We start from the raw sequence: 24,816 nt of genomic DNA, 5'->3' as shown, positions 1-24,816 counted from the left end.
TACACTTGCCACCTTGATCACAGAGCCCTGCAGCATATTATGTGTTGCCATACACCATGGTACCCACTGCAGATATCCCGACCTCAAACTGGTGCCTGCCTAACCGGTAATTGGCATCTACAGACTCAGTTTTCACAGAGCGCTCTCCATGCCTCCTTGGATGAACCTCTCTTTTAAATGCACTGATTTGAAAGTACAAAACGCTCAATAAACTCAGAGCAACTTTGATTTGTTTCTTCACATTTCCATGATAAAAATGATAATTGCAGCAAAATTTTCTGGAAACGCCAAGCACTGGGGAAACTGTGAGTAAGAATTTGAGTTGCCTTATAGCACCAATGCCATCACCAATTCCACATGAGGTCACTACCCTGAATTGTAACATCACTGTTATCAGAATCCTCTGGTTTGAAGAAAAGAACCAGTTAAACAACTTCTCCCCATTTTGCTGGTCCATCAAGGCGACAGAGAGACACAAATTAGCAGAGGGTTACAGAATATTTTATTAGAATTTTATACAACAAACAGAGCTGAGGCCTAAAAAAGCAAACAGGAAGCAGTTAAATAAGGCTCTAACAGTCAATGCATTGTTTAAAGGGATGGTATCAGGATAAAAATAATGTGTTCCTTATGTTATAACTACCCCCTTAGGCTATTAACTCTGAAAGAAATGTAAGAAAAATTAATGTATTTCTCTCGTCCCTCTTTATGCTGTTTATTTACCCTTTGCCCCTCACTCATCTTGGAGAATGACCCTACATGAGGTCAATTTCATTTCTGCTCTGGGTCAGTTTCACTCTCTGGTCATCTGGCCTTAACCACACATTTAAAGTAAAAGAAAGTATTCTCTCTTCTCATTACTTGTGTTTTAATTTTGTTCATATTGGTTTTTGTAAATCTCTTCTCCTTCCTCCCTTTTACAATTCCCTACATCCATTTTTATATCGAAATACAATCTAGCTCTACAAAAACCTACCTTTTAGGGCTGAAACTACTGACTGTTTCATCCTCAAATCTCATTTCCACCCCGGGTCTCTTCCCTTTTGCGTTCTAGCTTTACCCATCCTAGTTATTCTTCAGGGGTCTGGAGTTCTATACAATCCCCAGACAATATGTCCCAATGGGAAAAAGTATTTTACCAGACTCCTTAATATTTGGTGGCGATGGCAGTAGTTGGGACGTGTAGATTATACTAGCCCACTGAATACTCAGCAGAGGGGAAGAGAGATGCTTGCTCATGCTCCTCCCTTCATTAATATACACATGGGACTGTATTAAACCTTTTGATATGTAACAGAGAGAGGCATGTAATGCCTCTTTAGACTCTACACTTCATTTTAATATACCTAAGGTAGAGCTGGACTTTACCCTCCTGCCCAGTCACAAGAAAAGTGGGATCAAGTTTTGCTCCTATCCTTTTTTACACCTATTAAACACTAATTGTAAACCACCAATCAGAGCAGAGGACCCCTCCCCATTCCCACCAATCAGAGCAGAGCATGTTCCAATGTTCTAAACCCCTTGTTCCTGCACAGTGCGGAATCCCCATATTGAAAGAGACGCAGCAAGACGCAGGCCAGGCGTTTGGGAGGGGTGGCTACAGCCTGAGCCACAGGGAGAGGGATGGGGCAGAATAATTCCACAGGGCTACCAGGCCAACTGAGGACAAGAAGTGCCTCCCCTACTCAGCCCCAGCAGGTGTTTGCCAATGGGAAACTCTGTGGGGAACAGGGGCTGGCAGAGGCTGTGCCATGCTGGGAATCAGTTCCCCCAGGAGAGGAAAAGATCTCTGGGGGGCAGGGTTGGGGTCCCACGGGAGGGAGCTACATTTGTGCTGAGAGGGAGGTTATTCCTCACCAGATAGGAGTGACCCATCCTGTGGATTTAGGGCCAAGTTACCTTTATGTATATCGGGATAAGGTTCCACTGTAGAGCACTGTGTGTGTGAGTTAGAGGTGTGAACAGGAGTTGGGGTCCCCGGGGAGCACTGTGTGTGTGTGGTTTATTGCGATATATCAGAGGAGAGGCCCCATTGTGGCATCGGTGCATGCAGAGTAGGAGTGGGGGGTTCAAGCTAGAGGCCCTGCATTGAGCTACTCTGTGCCTCAGTGTTACATTTCAAAATTACTCTTTCTCCCAGGAGTTGGATTCCTTCCATGAAGAGCGCTCTGGCTCCCCTCAGACATCTGCTTCTTCAGCCAGTGAAAGTACCATTCCCAACAGCCCACCCCAAAAACGCATGCGCACGGCCAAGGGAGAGAGCTCCCAGAGCCCCGAGGAGGACTCCGAGTATCTGGGTGGTGACAATGGGGTCAGATTTCACATTCATCCAAGAGATGAAATTAAGATTTGTGACCGCTTCCTGCTGGGGGGCTGCACCCAGGGGGACAGCTGCCCCCTCCACCACACCCACTATCCCTACCATTGGCAGATTAGGCGGAGGGACAGCAAAGCCTGGCAGAGTGTTAGCGAGTCAGCTCAGCGGCACCTAGAGAAACTTTACTGCGACACTGGAAAAGAGCAGATTAAGTTTGTTGACAAGTAAGTGATGGGAAGCCAAACTCCAGTCCTGGAATCGACCAGCAGGAAGAGCTGAAGGAAACAGTGGGAGTGATGTTGAGTAAAGGGAGCTCATGGTGTCTCAAGTCCCTGCCCCAATCTGGGATGCAGCATAGGGAATACCTCGCACGTTTCCCCACTTTCATTCATTCCACTCCCCACGTCCCTTATGTCCCACATGTGTGGGACTCCCCTCACTTTTCTTGTTGAAAATTATTTTACATCAGAAATAGACTCAAGGAACTAAGGTTACAGAAGGGGTAATTTGCACTAGAGGTGTGGATCCCAAATTGAGAGCTATGGTGTAGGCCACAGTGCTGGCTGCCAGGAGCTCCCACCCTACTGCTGTCTTGGCCTCACCCAGCAGGAGGTGCTGTAGGGAACTAGGCAGGAGCACTGGGTGCAGGGGAAGCTGCTAGCTCCTCCAGTCCTGGCCTCTCCTAGTAGGAGGTAATGGAGGAATTATTGTTTACTGTATCCTTTTCCCGCTCACAGAGGCGGTGCTGTTGGGAGCATTTTTCTGCACTCCATGAAGCTGGTTTGCTTCGTCGGACCCTATGACAAAGTGCGGCGACTTTCCAACACCTCTGATCCAAAGGAGAATCCCCACTTCCCCACAGAGTGGGCCGCCTATTGGAAGAGCAATGACAATTGGAAGAAGTATGAGGAGGTGAGGAAAAGGGAACGGCAATCCAACCTGCGTCATGTATATCATACAGTGTGTTTCCCCAACAATGCCTCACTGAGGTATGCAAAGGAATTACATACTGTAGTTAAACCAGAAACAACAGCAAAGGGGGAGACACACTGAGGGGCACAGACAGAGGAGAGAAGGTTTGTGGAGGGGAGATACTGAGGATGGGGAAGGAGCTTTCGTCGGCAGGAAGAGAAAGGAGTTTCTCTGCTATGGCCTGAGGGAAAACCAGGTTGAAAAGGCTAAAGGATGCTGTAGGGAAAGGAAAGGTTTAAAACCAGGTCATAGTTAGTCAAGATGAAGACAGGCTGGATGCTGGCAGATCTTTGCCTCTGGCTTCCCCAGATAGCTAAAGAATTATTGATGAAGGTGGCAGCCTAAGGAGCAGTGTGTGTGGGTCCTTGGCTTTCCTTTTTGGAGCACTCTCCCTGTACACCTTCTTTTCCTTTCCCCCTCAGCCCATCTCCCAAGGTCTCCTTGCTGCCTATGAGCAAGACAAGGACAGCTACACCTTCGAACGCCAGGGCCACTTCTTCACTGTGGATCTGAAGCGCCGTGTGCAATGGAACCGGGATAAGGGATACGTCCGCCTGGTCCAGCGCCGACCTTCCTACCGCCCCCTCCTCAGTATGGTGCCACATCTGATGTAAGTGACTCCCCTGGCAACCATGGTCCTAAAGGAATATAACAGCATTCAGAGGAGATTAATTCTTGTCTCACTATCTCCCTAGGACACTCCCTAGAAGACCCTGGGGAACAGTTCCTTCCACTTCTGACGTCCTCGGGGAGAATCCAAAGGATGGCTACTGTGGATCCTATCCTGTTGCCTGGGTCCCGAAGCCACCAGATGGCCAGGCTTTCCTGAAGATGGAGGTGCTACCAACAGAGGTTGCATACCACAGAGTTTGTGCTCTCTTCCATCAGTCTGTCTCAGAGGAAAAGACACTGGTGCTGGGGATTTACCGAATCCGGAACGATGATCTCTGGGAAAAATATACCAGGTATAAAGAGAAATGTTGTGGGGAGATTGTGCTTGTATGTGTACATATGTGTGCGTGAGAATCCTAGCATGAGTGCCAGAAGGGGAATGCTGGAGCTAGTGCCTATACTTGTGGGGCTCACCATGCTCATGGCAGGAAGTGTAAAACCTAATGTCAGTGCTTTAGGGTGCAGAACCCATAGCGCTGGAAGCCTAGGAGCATGAGCCCTGGAGCTAGTGCGCGAAGGTGTGCACTCATAGGAGTATGACTGAAGGAGCTAGTGTGCGAGGGTGTGAATATTAGTGCTTGTTTCCTCAGGTGGGGATTTTAGCACACCAGCATGAGCATGATTGCTTCTCATTTGGCAATTCCTTGTGCTGGAGCATAGGTAGATTCAGCTGCACTGGAGTTTGCATATTTGGATGCATCCTCGGGAATGGGTGCATGGATCCTAGTGCACTGGGTTGTTTGCAGGGTCCATGCATGTGCACTGGTGCACAGATAGTGCACTTGAATGTGAATATTTGTGCAGTGGTGGGCAGATCCTAATGTGCTCAAGTGACATTGGATGCACTAGTGTCATTGTTGGATGGATCCTTGAGGGCTGGGGAAGACTGACCCCCTAAGTCTTTCCCATTCAAGCTTTTGGCCTTTATCTATTGAGTAAGTGGAGATGGAGGGAGTTGGGGGGAGTTAGGCCTCTAAGTTTCCCCAAACATCCCCTCTGGGCAGGATCTAAGCCTGCTTTTTTTCCCTTTGTGTCTCCTTCAGGAAGAAGGCCATCATGTCCCATGCATGTTCACTGCAGGAGAAACACCAGCTGGAGAAGCACCTCTTCTATGGGAGTGCTGCTGACTTCCTGGAGCCCATCTGCCAGAACAACTTTGACCCCAGCTTCTCAAGGCTGCATGCCCCAATCTACGGCAGGGGCTGCTATTTCTCCAAGAGTGCCATCTATTCACACCGCCACGGCCAGGCGAGCAAGGCCGGGCTACGCTACATGTTCCTGGCCAAGGTGCTGGTGGGCAAGACTGCTGTTGGGCATAAACTTTTCCGCCACCCCCTGCCCGTCGTGCCTGGTGGGCAGCTCTTCAACTCCTGGGTCAACAGCAGAAGCAATACCCAAGTGTATGTGATCTCTGACAACTGCCAGTGCTACCCCTACTTCCTGATTAGCTACAAGATGCTCTCTGACCCCGTAGCAGTGGATGGTTGATAGTGCAAGGGGGAGGAACTGCTCATTAGGAAAGATTGCTGACGCAGCTTTTCTGATCAGGCTCCACTTCCCCCTGTGGGGACAGGGGTCACTTTTTGTTGACACCTACAGCCTTCCTATGCAACCTGCTCTGTAAAACCCACTCTACATCCACTCTGAGCAGCAGCTGTGACCCTCCCAGTGTATGTGGAAAACAAGGCCACCTAGTTTCAAAAGAGCTCTGTCCCATCCCATCCTATTCAATCTCCAGCAGATTTACCCACCCTGTGTTCAACTTCACCCCTGTCACCTTCACTATCTGTCCAAATGCAAACATCCCTGGAGGCTGTGCCATCAGACACTGCTCCAAGCTCTGGCCTGGAAGCTGCTCTATTACACCATACGAGCCATCACCCTCCGTGACCTCTCACTGCTTTTGTAGACTGCAGTATGTGATTCACAAAAAGTCACCACTTTGTTCATGACTCACCTTCTCTTCCACCTTCTAAAGGGGCCTTCAGCCTGCGGGTAATTGGTTTGTCAAAAGTTGTTTGCACAGTGGCTTGCTTTAGTGTTTGCTAAGTTTTCTGGTGTAAGACTAATTTAGAAGTATTGTTAGAATATTCACCATGGGTCAGAGTGCTCTCATGTGTTTGTAATTATTTAACATATAGGTTCGTTATACAGAGGCAGAGTGGCTGTAAGCATCTGCTGTGTTTAGTCTGTTGCATGAAACCTCCCAATGTCAAGGATCAGGGAAAGTTTCTGGCTGCTCAGGCCTTGCTCCCAATGATAACATGTCACCTGCCCCTGCAGGAAACCTCCTGTGATCCTCAGTTTTTGGGACCTAGGAAATGGCCAGTTGTTAGTGAGTTAATATGTCCTAATGCCTGAGAACCTGTGGATTGCTCATTTATTCATGTAAGCAATAACTGTTTAATTCACACTGTACTATTAACATAATTACTTTCTTTGCCAAGTTTCCTTGCCTTCATAATTTGCGATCACTTGCCTTATACTTTACATTATTTTCTTGTCTTTAAAATTAAAGAGCTAAGAATGTTGTTTACTGCACGATATCAGTGTGAGCTACATTATCTAACACTTGGTTCATTAGACCTGTTACTTAATTTGATTTAATACCCCAGCAATCACAATTCATGTAGTCTAGGAAGTTACGCTATGTAGAATTATAGAAATATATGGCTGGAAGGAACCTCCAGAAGTCATCTAGTCCAGCGTAGTGTCCCCCACCTCCACCTCAACTCACGCTGAGCAGGACCAAGTGACTGGGAGTTCAAGGTAAGTTGTGGGTACTCGGTACCTCTAAAAATTCTCCTATCATGATTAAGTGCCAAAACATGGATTTGGGGCTTACGTTTTCAAAAGGGACTGACCTGAGGTGCTCTGCAGGTGACACGTTTTTTCAAAAAGGCCTGATTTTCACAGAGCAGTGGCTCAGCACTTTTGGAAAGTCAGCATCCTCTTAAAGTGTCAAGTCAGGTACCTCAAAGCTAACACACTTAGGATACTATACAGTTTTGTCGAGAAAAGTCAGCTTTCGTCAACAAAACAGTGGAGGTACACGCTGAAATGCTTCTCCCGCTGATCTACCTCTCCTGCTCCGCCGATATCATAAAACCACCTCGACGAGCGGCATAGAGCTTTTTGTGATGTAGTTAGAGCAACGGACCCTGTGTTTCTTATGTCACCACAAGAGGGTGCTAGGAGGTGTCTCACAATGCCCATCTTGACCACTTTGGTCACCATTTTGAACTCCGCTGCCCTGCAGCTAGTTACACAGGCATATGCCTCTCCCCCCTTTAAAGACTTAGGAATTTTTGAAATTCCACTTCCTGTTTGCTCCTCGTGAACAGCTCACATCGCAGCTGTCTTCCCAGCTGACCATGCCGGCTCCCTGCAGCAAACGCTCTCATGCTTGGTGTACACCGGAGGTGTTGGATCTGCTGGCTCTGTGGGGAGAGAAGGTTGTGCAGTCACAGCTCGGCTCCAGCTGTAGGAACTTTGATTCCTCTAGACAGATTTCTCATGGCCTGGAGGAGAAGGGGCAAGAAAGGAACACAGAGTGGTGCCGTGCTAAGATCAAGGAGCTGAGGCAGGCATACCTGAAGGCAAGGCAGGCCAATTGTCAGTCTGATGTGTCACCAAAGACATGCTGCTTCTACAAGACACTGACACCACCTGACACCCCACCTTTCTTGGGGCCTGACCAGGTACAACTGAGACTAATATTGGAGTGGGAGACTTTTCCTGTTGGGTTATTTCCTTACCGTCACAATGGGGATTTTCTATCTAGATCTCGATCTTTTTTGAATATTTTTTCCTACAAATCCCAGTGGATCTAAAAGTTGGATTGGCCAATGAGCCATGTGTTCCCTCATGGAGTTTCAACTCCATGCTGAGTACTGCAGCCATCCCTGTTGTTGTAGATGCAGGATCTCCTCGGGATTGGCTCTCAGCCCAGTCCTGTGGAGTGACACTCACTGAGCACTGCCACGTTAGGGGTGCAGCTCAGACACTGAATGTGCTGGGTGTGTAGAGATTTCCTACAGTGATTGTAGTTCATGTTAACTTAATAGACAGGGAAACTGTCTTTGATTCTAAGGGTCTGTCTACACAGCACCTAGATACTCGTGGTTGGCCCATGCTACCTGACTCGGGCTCATGGGGCTTGGGCTGTGGGGCTGTTTCATGATGTGTACACTTCCAGGCTTGGGCGGAAGCCTGGGCTCTAGGACCCTATTACCTTTTGAAACTCAAGATTAGAATGAATTTGTGTTTCTTTGTTTACCTGCTTTAACCTTGTAAATAACTCTCTTATTTCCTGTTCCTATTTAATGAATCTTGAGACAGTTTATTATCAGATTGGTTACAAGTACTGTCTTCGGTGTGAGATCTAATTGACCTGGGGTAAATGACTAGTCCTTTGGGACTGGGAGTGGCCTGAATATTGCTGTAGTTCTTGGTGTAAGGAACGATCTACCACAAAAGTACGCTCACAAGGGTGCCGAAATACATTGGAGTACTGAAGGGGACTGTCTGTGACTCCATGATTAGGCTGTTATAGTGCCTGAGGAGTTTACACTTAATAATTGGTTGGGGAAATCTAAGTATAAACTCACAGTCAGTTTGGGGTTTGTGCCCTGCTTCCTAACAGTCTGCCCTGACATTGGTACTCATGCTTTTGAGCCACCGCAGGCAGCTTGACACCCAGTGCAACTGGTCTCACTGACATAGACAGGGAATTCCTTCCCTCTGGGACTCTAATATGGTTCTTCCACTACATAGGCCCCACAAAGTTCAGCCCACAGCACAATTCATGCTCTCCAGTTGGCGTAGTATTGACTTCACTAAAGCAGTAACTCTGATAGAACCAGGCTGCCAGCTGCTGTGTGTTGCAGTTCAAACTGTTTGCTGATTATTAAACAGTCATATTATGGTGGGTGCCTAAGGCCGTATGGTGCTGAGCTCTGAACAAGCTCTGAAAAGGAGACAGTCCCAGCCTCAGAGAGTTTACAGTCTTATGCCATAGGGGTACAGCATAAGACCCCCTCTCAAATATGGTAACCCAGTGGAAGCTGCCCTGGGTCTGTGTTATTTTTTCTCTGGCCGAGGCAGGATTTTTTTAAAATGTCTGTGTCTTTTCTGTGTCTACCTCACTGACAGGGGCTGTGACCCCAAACCTTGAGAGAACCTATGGCCCTTAGGCAGGGCTGTGAAGAAAAAGAGAGTAACAGGAGGGTAAAAGTCATGAGATCGAATAGTCACAGTAGCAGTTTTAGAGCTCAGTTGTGATCAGACCAGGATCCAGTGGCAGTGACAGCTCCCCTGCATCTCATTCTGGCAATAGCTCATAGGTTGCTGAGAGCCCTCTGAGTGTTATCGCAGGGGCTGCCCGTGGGGATGGTCAGTGTAGGAAGCTGGTTGCTGAACCTCTGGATGAGGATGGTCATTGCCCACCACCCAGCTATTCCTGGTGCTTGCTGCTCTCTGGGAAGGCTGTTGCATCCCTTGATCATTCCTGGAAGTGCAGGGCTGGTGGGGCAGGGGATGAGATCATAGAATCTCAGGGTTGGAAGGGACCTCAGGCGGTCATCTAGTCCAACCCCCTGCTCAAAGCAGGACCAATCCCCAACTAAATCAAAAGTGAAACTTCCCATACTGGGAGTTGAACCCAGGCCGCCTGGGTGAAAACCAGGAATCCTAACCGCTAGACCATATGGGAGGCATTTAAAAAAATAAACCCAGATCATGCTTTGCATTTAGAACTTCATCACACCTGGTGAGACAAGAAGAGACTGAATCAGAAGCTGGGCAGATCTGAGCCTCATCCCACAAGGAAGAGGCCCCAGTGATGAATGTGGCACCTGCTGAAATGCAGCCACTTCTGGGGCAGGACATGGCAGTCACTCTGCCCCAGTGTCACTCTGGTGAAGGGCCATAGGAAGGGAGGAATGGAACTGCAGGGGGACAAAACGGAAATACCTGTGAGGAGGCATTTGGGCAAAACATTGGGTTTATTCTTGTACAAAGTACCCTGGAACTGACCTACTGGTGATCAGTGCAGTGTCCAGCAGCCCAGCACCACCTTGCCAGATGCTGAAGCAACGCCTGATCTCTAACAATCTCAGACACACATGCCCATATCTAACTAATAGATATTTAGTGAATGCCAGGCATTGTCCCAGGTTCATTCAGCTCATTTCAAAACCCAGCATTAACATGGAATAGACTGGCCACAGCTTTCTAAGAGCACCAACAACTGCCTGGGGACAGCTGCATTAAATGTTCCCTCTCACCCCTTGCACCCTTTCACCATTTATCCCTCTGCCAATATCCACTAATAGGCTAACACAATGTCAGATCCCCCATTTGCTGTCTCACTGCCCAGCTCCCTTGCTCCAGAGATCTCCCTCCATAGGGGTTATGGGCAGAGGCTAGACTGTCCATCAGACACTTGTGGACGTTGGCATTCAGGCCCTAGTGACAAGAAGAAATGTGTCACTCTCACAGCCCGGTACTGTGAAGTGATCAGGCCCCTGTGCTTTCAGGTGTGGGCATGCGAGCCTGTGCTGGGGAGTTTGTAGGTCTAGAGCCCTCAGACTCAGCTGCCCCATATAGAAGCACCCCCCAGAGGCTCCGTCTCCATCAGCACTTCCTGTGCTGCTCTGGCTGATTGTGGAACCACATGGTCACCTGGAAGGGCAGAAGGAAAGGGATGAAGGAGATGCTGATGGAAGTGGGAGCCAATCTCCTCTGCCCACTGCACTCCCTCCTCTTCCCCACAGGGACAGTGTCATATTGTATGGTGTGTTTTAGACTAGGAGGCAAGTACGCAAAAGAGTAAAGTACAAGACGAAGAGAATGATGGAGAGGTTCCTCACACCCCCGCTGGCCAGAAATCTCCCTAAGGCAAGTCCCTTTCTGGGTTGAGAGAATGGTGACCCGACACCTACCACAGTTGCAAGCCTGGGTAATGACCCCTCTGGTCCCCATTTCCCTCCCCCTGATCTTCCTCAAAGGAACCGCTACGGCATCAGTTTGTCCTGACTTTGGGAGGCGGAGACAGAGGAGGGAGACGCCCCAGCAGGAGAGGCTGATTTCACCCGCTTCTCAGTGAGGGCCAGGGCCTGGGCCAGCACAGCAATCGTACTGTAGTAGGGGTCCACCTTGTTGCCGGCACCCAGTGCTAGAGGCAAACAACAGCAGGGGTTTGTTCCCCGGTGTGCGTCACCCAATAAACACAACGGGGTGGAGAAGCAAAAAAGTTTATTTGCAGCTGCAAACAAGGTACAGGGAGAATAGATTCTCAAATCCTGCACACCAGAGCAGGTCATTACACACACTTTTATATTCCTTAATGCTACTGCACTACACATCAGCCAATCAAAGCTTTGCACAAATGCTCTGCCTTCCTTATATGGGTTACAACAATGTTTATTTCCCGCAACCTCTAACAAGCATTCCTAGCAACTTAAACAACCAGCACATCCTGCCTGGCCTTGTAGCTGCCTCCTGTTATCTTTAACTTGGCGTCAGCAAACCTTACACTATGAGGCATTCTCTGGGGCTGCAACATTATTTTAAGAGCAAAAGAGCTTACTCAAACCAGCCAGGCCTGACTTCTGTTAAGGGGGGGGGGGGGGGGGTTGAAAAGAAGCCCTTAGGTCTACAGCAGGGAGACTTCCTCGACCCTTATGGCCTTCCATCCCCTGGACTTAACTGGTGCCCATGCCCTGGGGTCTCCAACAGCCAGCCTCCCAAAAGGGAAGGTCAAAATGCTCAGCTGCAACTCGCGGTCCTGGCGCCATCTTCCCAGCAACGCCAGACACAACATGGCCTGGAGCAAGAATGGAGCCTGCCGCGGCTGCTGCACCGACCCTGCGCTGAAAAAGCCCCACGTGCTGGAGTGGGGATAGCAGCCCCCCGGGAGGATGAGGCCGGGAACCCCCTCCCCAGGGCACCCGGCAGAGACCCGGGTCCCCCAGGTTACGGGAGCCCGCGCTGGTGACCCGAGCACACGCGGCGGGTCCGGCCTCCCCCGGGCGCGCGCGGAGCCGGCGGGATGCGCCCGAGCCTGCCGGCGCCCTCAGCACCGCGGCCGGGGCTGCGCGCGGGAGGGTCCCTGGGCCAGGCCACGGGGAGGTCCCCAGAGCGCAGCTCGGCCCGCGTCGCCCGGGCACCGCGGCTCCGGGCCGGGACCTGGTGGGTGTCGCCAGGCGGCGGAGCCTCTGCGCCTCCGCGCTGCGCACCGGGCCCCCCGCCTGGCAGGGCCCCCGCCCCGGTGTCCCTGCGGGCCAGGCTGCGGTCCGAGCCCTCCCCCGCGCTGTCACCCCGGCTCGCTAGCGGGGCGGCGTCGCCCTCTCCCGCGCTCGGCCCCTGAGGAGGCTGGCTGCGAGGGCTCGGAAACACGGCGGGACATGCAAAGAGTAATGACATAGCGCCTGGGAAATGGGCCCGGTCCCAAAGGCTGCATGTGCCGTGAAGGGCGAGGCCCAGGGAGGGCAGCTCCCGCCTGAGACCCCCCAGGCTACACGGCACTAAGGCTGCTCCCCATTCTTGTGCCGGCGGCGTTTACCTCCGCACATCCCACCACGTTCGTGCGTCACACGTGCAATCGGTGCATTGACCTCCTCCTTTGTTTTCCCCTTCTCCCCGCAGCCGGCCTTCCCTTCCGCTGGCCCTTAGTCCTGGAGGGAAGGACAATCACATCAGCCGCGAAATGAATCACCCGTTCAACTTCTGTTCCAGGCTTTGCTGATCTCAGCCGGGCCATCAGATGAGCACAGAGCTAATCGCATCACACCTGAGACCATTCCAAGGGAAGCTGTTAGTACATCAAAAAACCCGCCTTACCAGTCAGATATTCAGGTTGCCAGATCAAGCGCTGGAAAGATTAAAAATGCCAGAAAATCTCGTCTGTGAATACCTGGGATTCATCACAGCCACCTTTGAACTACCCCCTTCTTGACAGGACTGCGCTGGGGAGGGGGCGCGGCTGGAATTCTCACCTCATCGAAATGAATTAGGAGGCAGAGTGGGTGGAAGATGAGACAAACTGTCACCTTTCCGGCTGCTGTTTTAGGCCAGGCAATTTCTGCAAGGCTGAATAAACCATGCAGCACACAGCTGCTTTCAAAGTGGTGGCCGAAACTCTACATTTCCTTTGGTAATGAAAGTTCAGGCTTGGCAGAATCAGAAGGAATCCAGCATTGCAGAAACACTAAGCAGAAAGGATCAACAACTTTTTGACGTTCGCTGGAATCAGCTGCGCATCCATGGAAAGAAATATCTCAACCTGCCTCAGGCTGAAATGCTGTTGGGGATGATGGGACTCACCTGCCACCAGGTACATCCAACCCCTCTCTCTGGGGCTCTGGATTCTCCTCTCTCTGCTTAAAGGACATTTTGCATTTCTAGAAAATGGTTTCTATAGCCAGGGCACCATAGGGAGCCATAGCAGAGGGTTGGGGGAGCAGAGTGGTGCTGGGGTCTCTGTCACTCAGAAAGGTGCTGACAGTGGGTCTGGAGGTACTGGGGCTGGAAGGACAGTTTCTGTGACCTGGAGGGAGCAGGGAAAAGGGTCTGTTTGGGGGGGGGGGGGAGGGTGTGAGAATCTTTCATCCAACCGGAAAGCAGTGAAGGATCCTTCCCTCTGTCTCTGCCTCCCACTCTTCATTCAGGGCCACAGAGATCTGCTGTTGGACACAGGACTCCTCCCTTCTTGTCAAGGCCTGGGGAGGGGAAAAGGCTTTTTCAAAGCCTCTCAGGAGGAGGGCAGGAGGGAGGGTAAAAGGAACAGAAATCGAGGGGTCCCTGAGGTTCCTTCTCTGCCAGCAGCTCCTTCAGACCCTCTTCTCTCCAATTCCAGATCCGGATTTGGTTCCAGAATAGAAGAGGGAAGCACTGGAGACTTTACACTGGAGATGGGACACCTGGGAGTAGCCTCTGTACCCTGCAGGTGAGAGCTTGAGAGCTACACAGACACAAACACGCTCCCAGTCACCCCCTCAGACACACGCTGAGTGTCCCCCACCCACACCTCCACTCATCCACAGAGACACTCAGACAGCGAGATGCCCCAAGGAGCAGACACTCGCTCACACCTGCCAACAGACACACGGGCACTCTGGGCCTTTTCCAGAGGGACGGTGTGAGGGGAAATTCACTGGTGTTTGGTCAGTGCTTTGGAAACACAGGGCCAGATCCCCAGCGTGTGTAAAGTTGGGCAGCTCCAGTGAGTACAGTGCAACTACACTGATCACCAGGAGTTGGGGCCTGGCCTATGAAGTGCTGGGAACCTGCTGAGATCTTAGCATTACACTGATCTCCCTCTAGGCTGTTTCCTCCTGCCCTGTCAGGTTTGTTGGGGGCTGGTTTATGGGCCATTGGAACCCACTGAAGAGTCAGATTTTTCCCCTCAAAGCATCCCAGGTGCAAGTAAATTCACCACCTGTAAGTCCCCTTGGGATCCTCTGGGACAGAAGAGCCTACAGAAATATCCAGGACAGGGCTATTAGTGCTGCTAGCAGTGAAGAGAGCTGAGCCCTGGGGATCGGTGCAGGGCTCTGGGCTCTCTGGATTGTGATTAAATGTTCTGCTTTCTCTTCCCTACAGACCCAGTGCTGTGCACACTCCTGCAATGATCCATTCTCCCTGTTTCATTGGCCAGCACTTCCTGGATCCCCAGGACCTGATCCAGGGATGCAATGGGCTCTGCAGGGACCAGCAAGCTCTGCATTGATTCCAGCATCGACCGGGCTCCCCTCCAGCCAGCTCCCAGCTGTAGTTCCAGGGCTACAACACACAGGCCCCAGAAACCAGCCTAGGAACCTCTCCCCCTGCTGTGCAACCAGTGGCTATTGACTCTACTTCCTCCTCTACCCCCAGGTTCAGTCCATGGAGTCTCTGGAGCTGTCACTGTTAATCACTCTGCTCTCTTCATGGACACATGTTGACACCCAGGGAGTAACTTCAGCTTTCCTGTCTGGACTCCCCACTGGCTCTGTTTCCCAGCCTGAGTCGGGGAGTTCTCAGGCTCTTTCACTCCTAAGGAATCTCTGACACTCTTCACTCATGAAAACACCAAGATTCCTTCAGACTAAGCGAAAAGCTGGGCAGAAGGAGAGGGAAAGAGCTGTGGTTTAAGTGTTTGCAGAATGCTGGGAGGGTCTCTCTCATTTCAGTGGTGCTTTTCTGCTGTTAGAGTGAATCCATTGTCTTATTGTGATTTTGCTAATTTATAATAAACCAGTTTTAAATAATCTGGGAATGTTTCTTGTACAGTTCCTGAGCTATAATTAGGTCCAACCCTCATAACCTCTCCTCATCACAAACAATTAAAATCCCCCTTCCCTCCCAAAACCCACGAATGGGCCAATATCAGTTGTGTGGGTTTACCAGAAGTGCTGGTGTCACAATGCTAGCCCCTCTCCCAGCCCCTCCCTGTGGCAGGGTTCAGCCATAACTGGGGCAGGGGAGCGTCTTTCACAGTGACTCTTCTTTAATTCCCAAAGATTTGCTGATCATAATAATCCTGCCAAGGGTGGTGGGAGCAAACTTGCTTCACTGAGGCCCTGAACCACAAACTTCACAGGAGCAGCATCAGTTGGGTTGGTGGCAGAGGTTGTGAACCAAAGAGACTGCCCATGGAGGGGCTTTCTCTAATCAAGTCCTGCAGCTAGCATGGTGCTCATGCCCATGCAGGCAGGGTTTGGCCACGGCATGTCTGTAAAAAGAAAGGGGCTGTTGGACCTGAACTTCACACCAGCCAGTGATCTCATTATCTGCTAACGTGATCAGGCTTCCCCTCTCCCAGGAACAGAAATTCTGCCTAGTCATGCAAGGGAAGCTGCCCTGGTACAGAAAGATATTTCTGATCATTACCTGTGTCTTAAAAGAAACTAAACTTTGTTATTTACATTCAATGGCTATTGCCGTGGGAAAAAAATCAGCATTGATGAGGATTATACTAATCACATCACTTCCTCTACTAATGCGTATCCCTGGTTTTCTCATGGATTCTAATGGGAGCTGTGTTCCTTCATCCCCAACCTTCATCCTCACAACAGTGGGATGGCAAGCTCTGACCCAGGAGAGACTGTACAGCCCTAGTGAATCTATTTTAATTGCCTGCCCTACCTGTGTCCCAAAACTTGAAACATCCTCATTGATGTAATACACAGGTCTTTAAAACAAACACTTCAATATTTACAATATTCTGCCTCGTCAAAGCCAAGGGCAGCAATCTCACAAAATAATCCCCACCGGCACCACTAAGGAAATAACCCAGCAAGGAACGCCTTTGCGTGTAATAGCCACCCCAGATGCAGCTGGCCAAGCCTGAGGAATTCCTGAGGGGACTGGAGAGAGCAGTTTTGAACACATTAGATCAGGGTGCATAGTGCCACAGATATCTCGCTCAGTGATATGAAAAGATCACAGCCTTGAGAGATGTAGTTAAGCTAATCTAAACCCCAGGCCAGGTCTACAGTACAGACCTGTATTGGTATCACTACAAATAAACACCCCTGAGGGAAGAAGGTCTACTCACCTAACCCCCAGTGTGGACAGTGCTATGTCAAACAGGAGAATTTCTCCTGCCGACACAGCTGCTGCCTCTCAGGGAGTTGGATTAATGATGCCGATGGGAGAAGCTTTCTGGTCGACATAGTAGTGTCTTCACTAAAGCGCTACAGCCATGCAGCTGCGCCTCTGTAGCACTGTACATGAAAACAAGCCCCCAGGGCCGACAGCGCTAGGTCAATGGAAGAATTCCACCATTGACCTAGCTACTGCCTCGCGGAGAGGTGGATTTTCTGTGGCAATGGAAGAACCCCTTCCATCACGGCAGTGTCTACGCTACAGCGGTGCAACTGAGCTGCTCTAGTGTTTCTAGTGTAGACATAGCCTCAGGCATTGACAGAGGGATATCTGGGCCAAATGAGAGTGAGTGCCCAGTGTTGTGACCCGGTGTGTGGAGTCACAGGGCCACTCATGCTTGGAGCAGGGAGACAGGCCCAGCCCCATGGGATAGAAGTTGCTGCTGTGGGGTGAGTGTGCGTGGCTTGCTATCTGCCTCTGGCCTCCCTTCTGCACCAGGCTGTGAGAAGTGTGCGATTGCCTGGGTCCCTGCAACTATTCTAGAACCTTGTTGGGACTCACTATTTGGGAAGCACTGGCCTTGAGCCAGGCAGCAAAGTGCATTCTCAGAGGCGGGAACTTTTACCCTGAAAATGTATGTGCTGAATGAGTTCAGACACCTACAGTGGTTGGCAGATGTTTGCTGCATTATAGTGGAGCCTAAAGCTGGGTCTTAGGTGGCTAAATACCTTTGTGAATCTAGCCCAGATATCCCATCACAAGCCCATGTCACTGGTCTTCCCAGCAGTGTCCCATGGATGGGGCCATCCTGCTCTCAGTGATTTCCCTTATTCCTGTTACACCTCCAGGAATGGAGCCTTGTAAATGGCACTAGAAAGCTTCTGGGCCAGATTGTGTCAATCTGATGTAAGTGCATTGGTTTCAAAGGTGCAGCTCCAGATTTATAGCACAAGAGCACAGACCTGAACTTAGCCTGTGTCTCTCTATCGGCAGCCTTAGGCAGGTGGCTCAGCATCTGGCTCAGCATCAGGCCAGCCAGCAGGTTTCCCTCATTCCCAGGGGAGCTAGAAATTCATGCTGTGAAGTATGTAAACTTCCGTTGTCCAAAGGCTGCTGGGCCTCCAGAGATGCTGCAGCAGGACAGTCCAGCTCAGAGTGATCCTGTTAAACAGGGTTTACTTCCATCAACACTAGGTTACCCTCACCTGGATTCATTATAATTTGAGCAGTGTTTGCGAACTGTGGCCACTGCGGTCAACAGGGGCTTTTCTTGCAGCCACAGGCTCCTGGGCAGTGATTGGTGGAGGAGGGGAGGGAAGCAGCGACCCTCCCCAGGGGCCACCAGCAGGGGTTGGGTCCTGCCCCGCTCTGGAGCCAGAAATGCTGGAGGAGCAGGCAGTCGGTGTGAGTTCCCCACCTTCCTGGGGCTGGTGGAGCGCGGGCTCCTGGCTTCAGGGCTGGGGTGGCAGGTTGTGGGCGGCAGGCTCCAGCCATGGGGCAGAAGGCTCTGGTCCCTAGTCAAAGGGCTTCAGTCTGGACTAGCTGGGCCCCACTGCCTCCCCCAGCCCATTGCCCCTGGCTCTACCACCTCCTCCAGCCCCTCCCCCCCAACCATCACCCTGGCCCCTGCTGCCTCGCTACCCACCTCCCCATCCAGAGCTTAATTTGTCCTACAACTTGCCAGAGCTTTGTAAATTTGCTGCGAAAAGTGATATTTGTATGCTTGTTAATATCACTTTTCATAGCAGCAGACTTGCTAGCAAGCTGGGAGGCAGTGAAAAGTGATATTAACAAACATACAAACATCATTTTTCATAGCAGCAGACTTACTAGCTAGCAAGTCTACAAAAAGCAACCAAAAAAGCAAAAGCAAGAACAACAAAAGACAAGAATATGCAAACCCCCTTATTTTTGTGTCTATTCTGTTTGGGTCCAGTAAAGAATAGAGACAACTGTACATTATTTGTATTATTGAGTTTTCAACCCCCTCCCCACCAAAAGCTGTACATAAATAGATTACAATGATTTGGACGTGTATCTGTGCATATTGATTTGTTTTTCCGAAAGTTAATTAAGTATTTTAGGAAGAATTGTCACAGCAGCCACCCACAAGAGTTGGTGGCTGCACTCTGAGGCCACCAAAAGAATTGTTGTGAGCACCCCTGAATTAGAGTCCCATGTTAGAGGGCCTCATGTTTTGTGTCCCTATGGGATCAGACTGTAAACTCTCTGGGGCTGGGACTGTCTCATTTTCTGTTTGGTCAGATCCCAGCACTACAGAGCCTAAGCCCGTAGGCATCTACTGTAATATAAATGGTTCATAGTAAAGCAATAATTTAAGCAGCTAATTCCTTTCAGGTTTACACAGAGCATCTGGCAGTCTGGTTCTGGCAGTGTAACACTGAGCTGGGGGAAGAAGGTATTTTTCTCACTCCCGGGCAGCAGAAATCATGCTGTGGGCTGAAGCTGGGGCGCGGGGTGTGTGTGTGTGGGGGGATCTATGTCGAAGGAGGACCATATTAGAGTTCCCCTAGGTACAGTGCAGCGCTTGGTTCCCGTTGCATGGGAAGAGATACTGACTGGACACAGGGAGGGGGAGAATGGCCAGTATGAAGGGTAGCACCAGAGTAGAGCGGCTTCTCCAGATTCCTCTGCAGCACATAGCTATCCTGTGCCCTGTCCGAACTGATATTCTACGATCCTTTCCAATTGCTGAACTTCTGCACCTAACTCCCTGTCTCCCACTGCACCTTCCTTCCTCGGGCAGTCTGTGGGTATTCCCAGTGCTTCTGGGGGCAGGGCAAGACGAGCATGGGCCCCGCTAATGCCTGAGGCAGGTTGTGTGTGAGTTCTCCCCCAGACAGAGAAAGAAGCAGAGACCGGAGGTGTTTGGCAAAGCACGTTCGGCGTTGTCTCTCCGTGTCTGACCCACAGGAATGGGCCGCGCTGTCTGCGCCGCGTCAGGACCATGGAGAGAGGCTCAGGAGGATGTGTCTTTCTTTTATGTGGGATGCAAAGACCGCCCCTGGCTCCTAGCTCGCTGTTAGGGAAATACAGGGCAGAAGCTGGGAACCCACACGGGGACTAATTGGAGTGTATCATGGTGACGGCTTCCTTCTCTCACTAAGATCCACGCCCTCCTTTTTTGCTCTAACCACAATATCCCACTGCATCCAAATGACTAGAGCCAGGTATCCCACCAGGCCCCAGCCTCCCCGAACCTGACACGGAATTTGGAATGTGAAGCAGGCATGAGGGAAGCAGGTGAGCCTGGAGCATATGTCTGCAGGATCAGGGAGGGCTTGTGTTTGTGAGTCTAGCACACGTCTGGGGTGGGGGACACATTTACAGAGCAGACAGTCCTCTACCTCTGCCTATACCGCCATAAGGACTTGGCCGCAACGTGGTTCTAGCTGAAGCCAAATTTCACGCAGGCTGTGGCTGGTCTGGCTCTGATCCCAGTGCAGAAAGGACCTTAATCCCACCTTCCTTCTCACCCGTGGGGGCTTCAGCTGCCATCCTTGAAAGTTTATCTCTGGGGGAGAAAGTCAAAGCCCCTCTCCCCCAGCCCAGAACAGGGAGACCAACCAGGAGGCAAGAAGGCGGCAGCACTTAGATCATGGAAAAGACATTGGGAATGGGCAGGAAGAGATATTAGAGAGACCCTTCAATGGTTCAGAACTTCTGCTCCAAGCCCCAGTGATGATGCTTCTGTGAAGTTTTTGATTCAGGGCCTTAGCAAAGGAGCCTAGCTCAGATGGCGTTATTATGATCAGTAAATGTCTGGAGATTATACACCTGAGTCACTATGACAGACTCTCAAAAATACACCCACTCCCCCCATTCTCACAGAACCCAACCTTAGCCAGTGGCTAGGAGATTGGATAGGTTCATGACACTGCAGTCTTCGGAAACCCACACAAATGATATTGTCCTTTCTGCGGGTAGCAGGAGTGTGAATTTTAATTTTTCATGGTGATTAGCAGTTCTGGAAGTTGGATCTGTTTACAGCTCAGGAATAGAACCAGAACCACTCCCTGATTATTTAAAACTGTTTTACTGGAAAATAACAAAACCAAATTAACATAATGGGTTCATTGTCACACCAGGAAAATATCACTGAAGAAATGCACGTATGCACAGCATTGTACAAACTCTGAAACCACATCTCTGTCCCTCTCCCTCTGTCCAGATCTCATCTTCCAGTCTGAAGAAGTCTTGGTGGTCTCACTAGTGAAGAGTGTCAGATATTCCTCGGGAGTGGAGGAGCCTGAGAACTCCGTGACTCAGGCTGGGAAACAGCCAGTGGGGAGTCCAGACAAAGGGGCTGAAGTTATTCCCTCTGTGTCACCAGGGCTGGCTATACCCATGGTTGGGCCCCCACTGCGAATTCCCTTGGGAATCCATACAGAATGAAGAGAGCAGAGAGTCACCGGCATTGATCAACTGTGACAGCTCCAGAGACTCCATGGACTGAATCTGAGAGAAGTGGAGGAAGCTGGAGTTGATGGTCACAGGGTGCACAGCAGTGGGAGAGGTTCCTATGCTGGTCTGTGGGGCCCATGTGTTGTAGGCTTGGAAATCTGTAGGCGTGGAAGGGGACTGGAGGGGAGGCAGATTAATTCTGGAGTCAAAGGCAGAGCTTTCTGGTCCCTGCAGAGCCCATTGCATCCCTGGATCAGGTCCTGGGGATCCAGGAAGTGCTGGCCAATGAAACTGGGAGAATGGATCATTGCAGGAGTGTGCACAGCACTGGGTCTGTAAGGAAGAGAAAGCAGAACATTTAATCACAACCCAGAGAGCCCAGAGCCCTGCACTGATCCCCAGGGCTCAGCTCTCTTCACTGCTAGCAGCACTAATAGCCCTGTCCTGGATATTTCTGTAGGCTCTTCTGTCCCAGAGGATCCCAAGGGGACTTACAGGTGGTGAATTTACTTGCACCTGGGATGCTTTGAGGGGAGAAATCTGACTCTTCAGCGGGTTCCAATGGCCCATAAACCAGCCCCCAACAAACCTGACAGGGCAGGAGGAAACAGCCCAGAGGGAGATCAGTGTAATGCTAAGATCTCAGCAGGTTCCCAGCACTTCATAGGCCAGGCCCCAACTCCTGGTGATCAGTGTAGTTGCACTGTACTCACTGGAGCTGCCCGACTTTACACACGCTGGGGATCTGGCCCTGTGTCACTGAAGTGCTGGCCAGATACCAGTGAATAACCCTTGTGGAAAAGGCCCAGAGTGCCTGTGTGTCTGTTGGCAGGTGTGAGTGGGTGTCCGCTCCTTGGGGTGTCTCACTGTCTGAGTGTCTCTGTGGATGAGTGGAGGTGTGGGTGGGGGACACTCAGCGTGTGTCTGAGGGGGTGACTGGGAGTGTGTTTGTGTGTGTGTGTAGCTCTCAAGCGCTCACCTGCAGGGTACAGAGGCTGCTCCCAGGTGTCCCATCTCCAGTGTAAAGTCTCCGGTGCTTCCCTCTTCTATTCTGGAACCAAATCCGGATCTGGAATTGGAGAGAAGAGGGACTGAAGGAGCTGCTGGCAGAGAAGGAACCTCAGGGACCCCTCAATGTCTGTCCCTTTTATCCTCCCTCCTGCCCTCCTCCTGAGAGGCTTTGAAATAATCTGTTCCCCTCCCCAGGCCTTGAGAAGAAGGGAGGAGTCCTGTGTCCAACAGCAGATCTCGATGGCCCTGAATGAAGAATGGGAGGCAGGGACAGAGGGAAGGTTCCTTCATTGCTCTCCGGTTGGATGAAAGATTCTCACACCCTCCCCCCGCAAACAGACCCTTTTCCCTGCTCCCTCCAGGTCACAGAAACTGTCCTCCCAGCCCCAGTACCTCCAGACCCACTGTCAGCACCTTTCTGAGTGAGAGACCCCAGCACCACTCTGCTCCCCCAACCCTCTGCTATGGCTCCCTATGGTGCCCTGGCTGTAGAAACCACAGAACGCAAATTGTCCCTTAAGCAGAGAGAGGAGAAACCAGAGCCCCAGAGTGAGGGGCTGGACGTACCTGTTGGTAGGTGAGTCCCGTCATCCCCGACAGCATTTCAGCCTCAGGCAGGTTGGGATATTTCTCTCGACGGAAGAAGGACTCCAGGATGTGCAGCTGATTCCTGCTGTACAAGTTCCTCTTCCTCTTCTTCCTCTCTTGCCCTCCCCACTGACCGTGGGGGGGATCCCTGCTGGGGGCAGCAGCTACCACATGGGGCCCAGCAGCAATGGACGGGACCCGGGGCAAAGCCATGCATCCCTCTCTGGAGTCGATCCCTGCTGTAAATCCAAAGGGAGAAGAGAGGAGAAGGGTCAGAGGAAGGCGCAAACCCCAGGGAGGCAGAGGCACTGCCTGGGGGGCTTGAAGAGGCTGAGAGAGCTGGGGGTGAAGGGGGATGGAGCTGAGCTCTCATTCCAGGCTGGGGGTCAGGAATCGTTCCCTCCCAGTGGGAGTCCCTGGGGGGAAGTGGTGGCAGCCCCGTTGTCCAGGCAGCTGGAGGGAGGACAGGGCAAAGCCCTGCAGCGCAGACTGGGCCTCAGCCCCGCAGAGCGATGCTGCCAGGGCTGCCCTGAGCCAGGCCCGGTGCATTGGCCCCCAGCTCCCCTCCTGACAACCAGCCCCTGGAGAGCTCACCTGAACCATGCCGGCCTGGTCCCGCTCTCCCCACCAGTCCACCCCTGGAGCCAGCAGGCCCCGCGCAGAGGGGCTGGCCGCCCCCGCCCCCGCCCCCGCCGCTGCCGTCGAGATGTGCTGGGTGGCGCGCGAGTGGGATGAGTTCCCACAGCTCTGGGGTCATGGCTGCGAAGGCTTCCTGCAGCTCCGGGGCAGAGTCCATGTTCCCTCTCGGGCTCCCCGCTGCTCTCTGCTTCCCCGCTCCGCAGGCCTCTTATACCCGGCGCTCAGGCCATTGTGCTCTTCACCGGGGAGGGGCCAAGGGGCCCCATCAAAGCTCCAGCTCAAAGGGCTTCTCCAAGGGGCCCTGGCCCCTGGCTGGGAGGCTGAGTCACCCCAGCCCAGCGGGGAGCCATCCCAGGGAAGAGGCGGGGCAGCCGCTGGCCAAGCCCTGGCCCGGGTCCCCCCCGGGGGCTGGGAGTTCAGGGGGTTGGAGGCCGCACAGGGGGGTCCCCGGCTCCAGTTCCCACCCCCCACGTCTCAGCCCTTCATTCTTCATCGTTTCAGGGCTGAGAAGAGCCGTGGGCAGGGAGCCCCGGGGTGACCCGAGCACACGCGGCGGGTCCGGCCTCCCCCGGGCGCGCGCGGAGCCGGCGGGATGCGCCCGAGCCTGCCGGCGCCCTCAGCACCGCGGCCGGGGCTGCGCGCGGGAGGGTCCCTGGGCCAGGCCACGGGGAGGTCCCCAGAGCGCAGCTCGGCCCGCGTCGCCCGGGCACCGCGGCTCCGGGCCGGGACCTGGTGGGTGTCGCCAGGCGGCGGAGCCTCTGCGCCTCCGCGCTGCGCACCGGGCCCCCCGGCCTGGCAGGGCCCCCGCCCCGGTGTCCCTGCGGGCCAGGCTCTCCCCGCACCCCTAGGCGGCCGCCCCCATCCCTTCATCTCACCGCCAGAGGCCACTGTCCCGTACTCAGGTCTGGGTCTGTTACCTACACCCCCGAGTATGCTGGCTGGCGGGGGGCAGGCGGAGAGCAGTGCATTCAAATACCGATTACCACGGATTTTGAACATGTGTCCGGAGGCGGCTGTGCTGCCATGCTGGGGATGGTCAGAGCTCAGGGAATGCAGCTCCCATTTGATTCCAGGAGAACACCAGGGCTACCGTGCAGGAAGGGAACTTAATGCAATCCTCATTTCAGCAATGGATAAACCTTCGCAATATCCATTACATTTGACATTACGTAGGAAATAAATGCATTAAACGACGTCTTTATTTTTCTGTACAGTTCAGTGTTATGAACCCAAGATCCCTTCTCTAGCAATGCAGCTTCCCTTTCATTCCACTGGCCGTTATTCCTGGACAGAAGGACAATCACATTAGCAGCTAAACGAATCACCCGCTCAATGTCCGTTACAGGTTTTGTTGAACTCGGCCTGGGCATGAACTGATCATTGATCCAATCACACACAGGCCTGAGCACATTCCAGTGGAAGCTATTTTTACACCTAAAGACCCCCCCACCCCATCTTACTAGGAAGGTATTTAGGTTGCCGAATCAAGTACTGGAAATTTACTAAATGCAGGACCTGTGGTTGACTGTGCAACCTTAATTTAGTTCCTTTGGGCATATGCATTATGATACAGTCTTTGCTTGATCCCACCATTTTTTCCA

General features: G+C 52.0%; 3 protein-coding genes and 1 non-coding gene across 6 annotated transcripts; 2 read left to right on the top strand and 2 right to left on the bottom strand.

Moving 5' to 3' along the window:
- Positions 1-1,623: 1,623 nt before the first annotated feature.
- LOC102945703 (protein mono-ADP-ribosyltransferase TIPARP-like) lies at positions 1,624-6,412 on the top strand. The gene is made up of 6 exons (XM_043524703.1): positions 1,624-1,698; positions 2,141-2,541; positions 3,055-3,229; positions 3,712-3,899; positions 3,985-4,254; positions 5,005-6,412. The coding sequence occupies exons 1-6, from the start codon at positions 1,624-1,626 to the stop codon at positions 5,447-5,449; spliced, it is 1,554 nt and encodes a 517-aa protein (XP_043380638.1). The 3' UTR covers positions 5,450-6,412.
- A 3,190-nt stretch (positions 6,413-9,602) lies between these two features.
- Positions 9,603-9,674, bottom strand: TRNAE-UUC. Its single transcript has one exon. It is a non-coding gene; the product is annotated as a tRNA-Glu (tRNA).
- Positions 9,675-12,380: 2,706 nt separating this feature from the next.
- LOC119565247 (homeobox protein DLX-3) lies at positions 12,381-15,111 on the top strand. 3 transcript variants are annotated; one of them, XR_006284639.1, is made up of 3 exons: positions 12,381-13,298; positions 13,821-13,910; positions 14,573-15,111. XR_006284639.1 is itself a non-coding variant. In XM_043524699.1 (3 exons), exons 1-3 carry the CDS (start codon positions 13,122-13,124, stop codon positions 15,011-15,013), a joined length of 441 nt encoding a protein of 146 aa, XP_043380634.1. In that variant the 5' UTR covers positions 12,381-13,121; the 3' UTR covers positions 15,014-15,111. The 3 variants fall into 3 exon arrangements, 2 of the variants coding, with proteins under 2 accessions (XP_043380634.1, XP_037745665.1); XM_043524699.1 differs by having other exon boundaries at positions 14,840-15,111; XM_037889737.2 differs by having other exon boundaries at positions 14,567-15,111.
- A 5,539-nt stretch (positions 15,112-20,650) lies between these two features.
- LOC122462218 (retina and anterior neural fold homeobox protein 2-like) lies at positions 20,651-22,809 on the bottom strand. Its single transcript, XM_043524687.1, has 3 exons — positions 22,556-22,809; positions 21,957-22,046; positions 20,651-21,310 (listed from the first exon to the last, which is right to left on the bottom strand). Exons 1-3 carry the CDS (start codon positions 22,787-22,789, stop codon positions 20,900-20,902), a joined length of 735 nt encoding a protein of 244 aa, XP_043380622.1. The 5' UTR covers positions 22,790-22,809; the 3' UTR covers positions 20,651-20,899.
- Positions 22,810-24,816: the final 2,007 nt, after the last annotated feature.

This window comes from Chelonia mydas, chromosome 1, assembly GCF_015237465.2.
Source record: "Chelonia mydas isolate rCheMyd1 chromosome 1, rCheMyd1.pri.v2, whole genome shotgun sequence".
Taxonomy (NCBI): domain Eukaryota; kingdom Metazoa; phylum Chordata; order Testudines; family Cheloniidae; genus Chelonia; species Chelonia mydas.
The sequence above is the reverse complement of the archived record's forward strand: the minus strand, read 5'-3'. Positions and strand labels throughout refer to the sequence as shown.

What these genes read in the sequence shown, in the direction of transcription:
- LOC102945703 (XM_043524703.1), top strand. Translation starts at nt 1,624, where the DNA reads ATGGGGCAGAATAATTCCACAGGGCTACCAGGCCAACTGAGGACAAGA. An exon ending in CAGATTAAGTTTGTTGACAA is followed by an intron (nt 2,542 to 3,054) that starts GTAAGTGATGGG and finishes TCCCGCTCACAG; the next exon opens with AGGCGGTGCTGTTGGGAGCA. An exon ending in ATTGGAAGAAGTATGAGGAG is followed by an intron (nt 3,230 to 3,711) that starts GTGAGGAAAAGG and finishes TTTCCCCCTCAG; the next exon opens with CCCATCTCCCAAGGTCTCCT.
- LOC119565247 (XM_037889737.2), top strand. Translation starts at nt 13,122, where the DNA reads ATGAAAGTTCAGGCTTGGCAGAATCAGAAGGAATCCAGCATTGCAGAA. An exon ending in TGGGACTCACCTGCCACCAG is followed by an intron (nt 13,299 to 13,820) that starts GTACATCCAACC and finishes CTCCAATTCCAG; the next exon opens with ATCCGGATTTGGTTCCAGAA. An exon ending in GTAGCCTCTGTACCCTGCAG is followed by an intron (nt 13,911 to 14,566) that starts GTGAGAGCTTGA and finishes TCTTCCCTACAG; the next exon opens with ACCCAGTGCTGTGCACACTC.
- LOC122462218 (XM_043524687.1), bottom strand. Translation starts at nt 22,789, where the DNA reads ATGGCTTTGCCCCGGGTCCCGTCCATTGCTGCTGGGCCCCATGTGGTA. An exon ending in CGGGACTCACCTACCAACAG is followed by an intron (nt 22,047 to 22,555) that starts GTACGTCCAGCC and finishes CTCCAATTCCAG; the next exon opens with ATCCGGATTTGGTTCCAGAA. An exon ending in GCAGCCTCTGTACCCTGCAG is followed by an intron (nt 21,311 to 21,956) that starts GTGAGCGCTTGA and finishes TCTTCCTTACAG; the next exon opens with ACCCAGTGCTGTGCACACTC.